Source organism: Triticum dicoccoides, chromosome 5B (assembly GCF_002162155.2).
Source record: "Triticum dicoccoides isolate Atlit2015 ecotype Zavitan chromosome 5B, WEW_v2.0, whole genome shotgun sequence".
Taxonomy (NCBI): Eukaryota; Viridiplantae; Streptophyta; class Magnoliopsida; order Poales; family Poaceae; genus Triticum; species Triticum dicoccoides.
The window spans coordinates 441,764,221-441,772,914 of NC_041389.1; the positions used below are offsets into that span (position 1 = coordinate 441,764,221).

The 8,694-nt window shown below is 40.6% G+C and overlaps 1 protein-coding gene across 1 annotated transcript; it reads right to left on the minus strand.

Annotated features, from left to right (window-relative positions):
- Positions 1 to 3,232: 3,232 nt before the first annotated feature.
- LOC119305694 (16.9 kDa class I heat shock protein 1-like) lies at positions 3,233 to 3,999 on the minus strand. The gene has a single exon (XM_037582150.1). The coding sequence runs from the start codon at positions 3,905 to 3,907 to the stop codon at positions 3,443 to 3,445; it is 465 nt and encodes a 154-aa protein (XP_037438047.1). The 5' UTR covers positions 3,908 to 3,999; the 3' UTR covers positions 3,233 to 3,442.
- Positions 4,000 to 8,694: the final 4,695 nt, after the last annotated feature.

Below are 8,694 nucleotides of genomic sequence, written 5' to 3' on the forward strand. Positions count from 1 at the left end.
CCCCGCACTCACCAACAAAGAGCACAACAGCTCGCAACTGCCGCTCGTGAGTACGCTCCCTATGCCTACTTTGGCGGTTTCTCCATAGGAGGAGGAGGATGAGGATGACAATGATAGGGATGAGGATGACAATGATAAGGAGGGCAACGACTAGACGATGGCACCAACTAGTGTAGGTAGTACTAGGTAGCAGTGTCACTCGAATAGCGACCTTGCTTATGTTGAAAATGTCTTTGAATGACATTTCGACTGGCTAATTATATGTAAAATGAAGCATTTTGGTCACAGAATATAGTTGTTGTTAAGTTATTATGTTGATACACGCATTTGCTAGATAACTTTGAGCTTAACTTGCCCCTACAATATAGAAGAAAATGAGAAAAGACAATTTATTGAGGCCGCATTATGATGACACTGCATTTGCACAGTAGGCGTTGCCTCCAGATCCATATGGAGACAGATCCATATGGAGCACGCTCCAGGTAAACCCGGGCAAAAGTCGGGCCAGGCCGGGTTTCGGGCCGGGCTAAGCCCGAACTTCATTTCTCAAGCCCGAGCCCGGCCCGAAGCCCGAAATACTCCTTGTTTTCAAGCCCGAGCCCGGCCCGAAATCAAGCCCGAAGCACGAAAGCCCGGCCTGAACGCTATTTTTCATTGTACGCACATGCAAGCCCGGCCCGAAGCTCGAAAGCCCGGCCCAAAATACATGAAAAGTGAAGTCCGAGCCCGGCCTGAACTATCTTCCGGGCTGCAAAACAAGGCCCGAGCCCGACCCGAACGTCAAGCCCGGCCCGGCCCGGCCCGGGTTTTTCGGGCCGGGCTCGGGCCGGGCTGTCCATGCCCGGGTTTAGCTCCAGGGGTGGACCTAGAAACTCTTTTGAGTGGGGCCATATTTTGGCACATTTTGTATAAATTTAGAGATTTTAGTATTTGCTCCCTTTGTTCCTAAATATTTGTCTATTTAGATATTTCAAATGAACTACCACATACGGATGTATATATATATATATATATAGTTTAGAGTGTAGATTCATCCATTTTGCTCCGTATGTAGTCATTTGCTGAAATCTCTAAAAAGACAAATATTTAGGAATGGAGGGAGTATTTTCTAAAAGTTACCCCAAATTTCATAAGATGTTCAAAACTTGAGTGGGGGCACTCACATCAACATGGGTCCGCCCCTGGCAGGCTCCATATCCCATATGGCAGATGGAGATATAGTGACTACTAAAATTGCTCTTGGTGGTGCATGAAGAAACTAACCTATACGTTTTTTATGCTAACCAACCTATATGTTGGTTTAGTACATTCACCACAAGAAGGATAGGACTAAACTTTTCACATTTGTTTGTCATTGTTAATTGGCTATACGAGACTCTGTGATTTCTAGGAATTAATGATAATAATACTAGCAAACATGCCAGTGCGTTACACGGGAGAATAAAACACATGCTCCTAGCAAATAAGCACGACTCAAAACCCCTTCATAGGCCCACGTTATCTATTTTAACATACCGCCTCATCCATGTTATTGCTTATCCTCATTCCCACCTTCATCAACCATGATCGTGGTGTCCATCTGATCACATTGCGTCCAAACGTAGCCAATCCCAAGGTGACAATCTCGACCACTACCTAAACCCTTAATCCACTCACACTTGCCACTAAACCACACCATCACATCACAAGTGAATTTCTAATACTTTTAAAACTAATCTCGGCAAGCTAGACGTGATCTCTGCCCTTCCCGCTAGAATCTACACCTAGTCTACACACTATCCCTTTAAATTATACTAGCAATGTGCCTATGCGTTGCAACGTATCTAAAATAGAATAGTACTTATTCATAAACTTGAAAGAAAACATTCTTGTTTTGATATACACATACCACTAAAAATATATTACGTTTCACTCAAAATATATTTCTGAAGTTGTTTAGATGAGGTGAGGGAAAGATGTGTTGCTTTCAAGATAATAAGGAGTTTTCTGTAAATTAGAGCAGAGAAGTAAGCTATTGTTGCAAAAATGCCATAACTTACCATACAACCGTTAAATACAAATCTAATGATCAGAAATGACGGGTGGCAAACACAACACAACATCATCACCAGCTGAGTCTTGGAGATATTAGTTTTTCAGAATGCATCAATATTCTTTTAAAAATATGTAAACACTTTTTAAATCACATGGACTTCTGAAAAGAGAATGGATATATTTTAATTACAAATATTTTTAAGCATGTGAACGATTTTTAGAATTACATGAACTTTTCCTTTTAGAAAAGGGTCAATAATTTTCAAATTATATGAATATTAGATTAACACGTGATTTTTTTCTTAAAACTTCACAAAATAAATTAAAATGCATAAAGGATTTCTAAAAATTACACAACATTTTCAAAAGGCAAAACATTTTAAATAACACAAAAAACTAAAACGTATGAAAATTTTAATTCTAATCGTACTATTTCCTTCCCGTCCTAGCAAGAACGGAGGTTATTCTTTCTCTCAATTTCATGAATCCTATCTTATACACACAATCATTAGGCGGTTTGGTGGACCATAAGGTTTGAAATTTGATGTTGGTCGGGAGTTTTATTAGTAGGTATGTAGATATAGATATAGATTTCAGACCTGCACAGTGTTCTTACTCAATTTTTAAGTACTTTCTCGTTTAAAATTACTCGTCGAAGAAATAAATTCGAAGAAATAAATATATCTAGATGTATTTTAGTTATACATACATCCAGGAGAGAGTATAGAAAAAGACCTATTAGTGGCATAATTTTCAGCGGCGACCTAGTTCCTGCCTGCCAGACAGTAAATCTGTTCAGTACAAGTACTCCCTCCAATCTTTTTAGTTTGCATATAAATTTTATTCAAAGTCAAAATATCTTTATTTTGACCTAGGAAAAATATCAACATTAATAATGCAAAGCAACATTGTTAGATTCAGTATGAAATGTAGTTCCATAGTATATTATAAATATAGTATAAATATTTGATATTGTGGTTATTGATATTTTTTAATATAAATCTAATCAAAGTTTGTCAAGTTTGACTTGACATAAATTTAATATACCGAGTAAAAAGGACCGAAGGGAGTACGACGAATCATTCCAGCTAGTTAAAGAAAACGAAAAGAGTGCTTTATTATCGGAAAAGAGCGCTTTAATGACCCTGTCCGCCCGAACCAGAAGCAAAAAAGGGCCAAATTTTGTGTATGCAAAATCTGCACTGCACTCAAAACCCGACCGGTTTATTTCTCATTTATTCATCGCCAAATCTGTTGGCGATCACACAAGTAGAGACACGACTGGGAAAAGAAACGCAATACAAAGATGTCTCACCAGACTCGGCAAGAACAAGACACAACCGTACCATACTTTAGGTTGCAGAGGTTGCAGAGCTCGCACACACATCAACTAAACTGGCTCCAATGCTCAGCCGGTGATCTCGATGGCCTTCACCTCAGGCTTCTTCACCTCGGCCTTGGGCACCGTGACAGTGAGCACACCGTTCTCCAGACCGGCCTTCACCTCCTCCACCTTGGCGTCCTCCGGCAGGCGGAAGCGCCTCACGAACTTGCCGCTGCTACGCTCCACACGGTGCCACTTGTCGTTCTTGTCCTCCTTCTCCTTCGTGCGCTCGCCGCTGACGACGAGCACGTTGCCGTCCTCCACCTCCACCTTGACCTCCTCCTTCTTCACGCCGGGGAGGTCGGCCTTCAAGACGTGCGCCTCAGGGGTCTCCTTCCAGTCCACGCGAGCGTTGGCGAACGCAGCTGTCTCGTTGTTGCTGTTGTTGCCTGAGATCATCGCCGGGACGATGGAGCGGAAGGTGTCGAAGGGGTCCGCCCAGAGGTCCGCGAAGGGATCGAAGACGTTGCTCCGCCTCACCATCGACATTGTCGGTGCTGATTGCTTCGGCTTGTGCGCTCGGAAGAAAAATTCTGTATCGGATCGTAGGTAGGAACAGGATGCTGTTTGCTTGCTTTTGCTTGACACTGGCTTGAGTTGGAATGGAGGGCGATGGGAGGCGACGTACTTATAGCGTCGCCGGGTGGTGCTCTTGAAGCGTCTCGAGGTCTCTCCAGTGAACGAGCGTCTGGTGCTACTTCGTCGCTTTCCAACTCGGCTGTGAGCTTCCTTTTCCTTTCATTTTTAGCCCATCAAGGTCCTACCGTGTTCTAGAATCCAGAGTCCTGCTTTGCTGTTGGTCGGGCTTGTCCATTATTTTTTCTTTCTACAGCACCAGCACCCCGTATTCCAGAATCCAGAATCGAGGCGGCGACTACTCTGGAATGTGACGGGGCCTTTTCTAGAAAGGCATGGAGAACTAGAGATGCCTCCGGAGCGAACCGAGCATACGACCAACCGAGAAGAGAGTCAATCACAGACCTTTTCGTTTCCTGCAGTTGCTGTGCGCTTCCGTCATTTATTTGAAGTTGCATGTACTATTATGTACTCCCTCCGTTTCTAAATATAAATTTTTTTAGAGATTTTAAATGAACCACCACATACGGATGTATATAGTTACATTTTAGAGTATAGATTCACTCATTTTGCTTCGTATGTGGTCATTTGTTGAAATCTCTAGAAAGACCTATATTTAAGAACGAGGGAGTAGTAATATACTTACAATTACTAAGCTCTCAAGGAATAGAGGCCTAGCCGAGCTCTGAACTTTTCCATTTCTTACAATGGACCCTCCATGTAATGGTCACATCAGGCCACGGACCCCGCATAACAGTGTTGGAACCAATATTCTACTTAAACATTTAATTAAAACATTCAAGAATCTTATATTTTGTGAATTTCAAAAAATGTTCACAATTTTTTTTTTAAAAATCACGAATTAAAACGAGGCCTAGCTGAGCTATGAACTTTTGTTTCTTACAATGGACCCTGCATCACATCAGGCCATGGATCCCGCATGACAGTGTCAGAACCAACATTCTATTTAAACATTTTAATATAAACATTCAAGAGTCTTATTTTTTGTGGATTTCAAAAAATATTCACAATTTTTTTTAGAAATTCACAAATTAAAACGAGGCCTAGCTGAGCTCTGAACTTTTTTTTTTCTTATAATGGACCCTGCATGTAATGGTCACATCAGGCCACGGTCCCGCATAACAGTGTTGGAACCAACATTATATTTAAACATTTTAATTAAAACATTCAAGAATCTTATTTTTTTTGGATTTCAGAAAATGTTCACAATTACTTTAAAAAACAATCATGAATTGAAACGAGGCATAACTGAGCTCTGAACTTTTTTTTCTTACAATGGACACTGCATGTAATGGTCACATTAGGCCATGGGTCCCGCATAACAGTGTCGGAACCAACATTCAATTTAAACATTTTCATAAAAACATTCAAGAATCTTATTTTTTTTGGATTTCAAAAAATGTTTAATTTTTTTTAAAAAAATCACGAATGAAAAAGATGTTTTTACATTATAAATATGATAAAATAACCATGAATTCTAGAAAATTGTTCATAAGGTTTAGAATTGTTCAAGATTTTTTTAAATGTTCATGAATTTTAAATAATGTTTGTGGATTTAAAAATTTGAAAATTGTTCCCTAATATGATAGTAGCATGGCATTTATTATGATACGGTATCATGATATGATACCCCTCTAACCCTAGTATCAGTGCTTTATTTATTGTCATGCATGACAAATAGTTGCATGACATTTATTATGATACGGTATCATGATATGATACTCAACCTTTTATTTTTTCATTTAATTCTATGACATCTAATCAAAATTGTCTATAGTTGACATGCAGGATACTAGCCATGATACTATCATTACAACCAACCTGGGATCTGTGGTCTTGAGACAGAAAAATAAGTGGCAGGCGTGGGGCACATACTTACAGCGCTCATAGCCATTTGTCTTTCTGTTAGGTTACCTAGAAAATGTCAAACTATTTTGTTACTGGTTAACAACCACGCACAATCCATTTTGAGTTTTCTAGGCTTTTCTAACACCCGTAACTACACATGCTCAAATCGTTGGGGTTCATTCACCGTTCAGGTTTTTGAAACTATACTCTGACCTAGGAAAAATCACACTAATATGGTTTAAGAGCATCTACAACACGACTTGCCCAGACCGTCACCTTCTATGTCCGCGTGTTCGTCCGGGCTCGTCCGCGAATAGTGATCTGGCAGTCCTCAAATCATTGCATCCACAGCCACGTATTTCATATCCGGCACGCTATATCTATATTAAACATGCAACAAAACTCGTAGTACGTAATCATCAAATGAACAAATTCGATAGGAAATGGAAATATAAACCGACAACAAATGGACATAATTCACATCTAAACATCACCAAAAGTTCACCACAGTTCAACCGTCCGACAAATTCTAACTATATTAGTAGTACGAGATAGATTATAGAAACGGGGAGAGGATTGAGCTTCACCAATTCCTCGCCGGCCCTTGGCCCTTTCGGTCATCGACGCTGATGTAAGCGTCCATGATAGGAGGTGGGTCGTTGTCGCAGCCGTCATCATCGGAGGAAGAGGAGATGATGATGTCGCCCTTCAAGCGTCAGATGATGCAGTCCTGCTTTCGCTTGACCTTCGCCACCCGCGCCGCATTCGCTACTGCTTCCGCTGACTCCCGCTCGAACTGCTCAATGCTGATAAGTCTTCATCGTATATACTTTTTCAAACTCTTTTGCCCTTGTTTTGGACTTTAATTTGTATGATTTGAATCGAACTAACCCGGACTGACATTGTTTTCAGCAGAAGTGCCATGGTGTTATTTTTGTGCAGAAATAAAAGTTCTCGGATTGCCTTGAAAAATTACGGAGAATATTTTTGGAATTAATAAAAAATACTGGCGCAAGAATTATCCACAGGGGGCCACCCAGAGGCCACAAGCCCTGGGGGCGCGCCCTGCAGGCTTGTGGGCCCCCTGGAGCCCCTCCTACCTCAACTCCAACTCCATATAACCCTATTCGGGGAGAGAAAAATCAGAGAGAAGAGTTCATCACATTTTACGATATGGAGCCGCCACCGCCTCATGTTCTTCATCAGGAGGGCTGATCTGGAGTCTGTTCGGGGCTCCGGAGAGGGGGATTCGTCGCCATCATCATCACCAACCACCCTCCATCAACAATTTCATGATGTTCACCGCCGGGAGTGAGTAATTCCTTCGTAGGCTACTAGACGGTGATGAGTTGGATGAGATTTATCATGTAATCGAGTTAGTTTTGTTAGAGTTTGATCCCTAGTATTTACTGTGTTCTAAGATTGATGTCGCTATGACTTTGCTATGCTTAATGCTTGTCACTAGGGCCCGAGTGCCATGATTTCAGATTTGAACCTATTATGTTTTCATGAATATATGTGAGTTCTTGATCATACCTTGCAAGTTGTAGACACCTATTACGATCTATGATCCGCATACCCCAAGGTGACAATAATTGGGATTCTTTCTGGTGATTACCGTAGTTTAAGGAGTTTATGTATTCACTAAGTGCTAATGCTTTGTTCCGATTCTTTATTAAAAGGAGGCCTTAATATCCCTTAGTTTCCTTAGGACCCCGCTGCCACGGGAGGGTAGGACAAAAGAGATCATGCAAGTTCTTTTCCATAAGCACGTATGACTATATACGGAATACATGCCTACATTATATTGATGAATTGGAGCTAGTTCTATGTCACCCTAGGTTATCACTGTTGCATGATGAATGCCATCCGACATAATTATCCATCATTGATCCAATGCCTACAAGATGTTCACATATTGATCTTTGCTAAGTTACTCTGCCATTGCCGTTGCCACTGTTACAATTGCTATGAAACTGCTACCGTTACTTTTGCCACTATTACCGTCACTTCCATATTACTTTGCTACTAAAAACTTTGCTGCAGATATTAAGTCTTTCAGGTATGGTTGAATTGACAACTCAACTGCTAATACTCGTGAATATTCTTTGGCTCCCCTTGTGTTGAATCAATAAATTTGGGTCGAATACTCTACCCTCGAAAACTGTTGCGATCCCCTATACTTGTGGGTTATCAAGACCTTTTTCTAGCACCACTACCGGAGAGCATAACTCTATTCTCTGAGTTATTTGGGATTTATAATTGATCATTATGAATAATTTGAAAGATACCAAAACCAAGATCTATCCCTCTACTACGAGGGGAGGTAAGGAACTGCCATCTAGCTCTACACTTGATTCACCTTCTGTTTTGAGTAAGCTTGCGACACCACCACCTGCTAGTAATCTTAATATGTCGCAAGCAATTGATGATGCTACTTCTGCTATGAGTGGTACTTATGATGATGCTAGTACTTTGCTTGATAACACTGTGCCACTAGGTGAATTTCTTGATGAACAACTTGCTAGGGTTAGAGAGAATGAGATTAATGAAACTGATGATATTACTGAAACTGAAGATTATGATTCTCCCCCTAGATATGAATTGCCTAGGGTACCTGAGGGTTATATTATGGATGAAGAAACTGCTAGAGACTATTTGCTTGCAATGATAGAGATGATCTTAAGAAATTACTAGTCAAGCTGAAAGAAAAATCTTTCAATGCTAGAATGCAATATGACCCTAAGTTTGCTACTTCACCTATCTTCGTTGCTGATAAGGATTATGAATTCTCTGTCGATCCTGAGTTAATTACTTTGGTTGAATCTGAT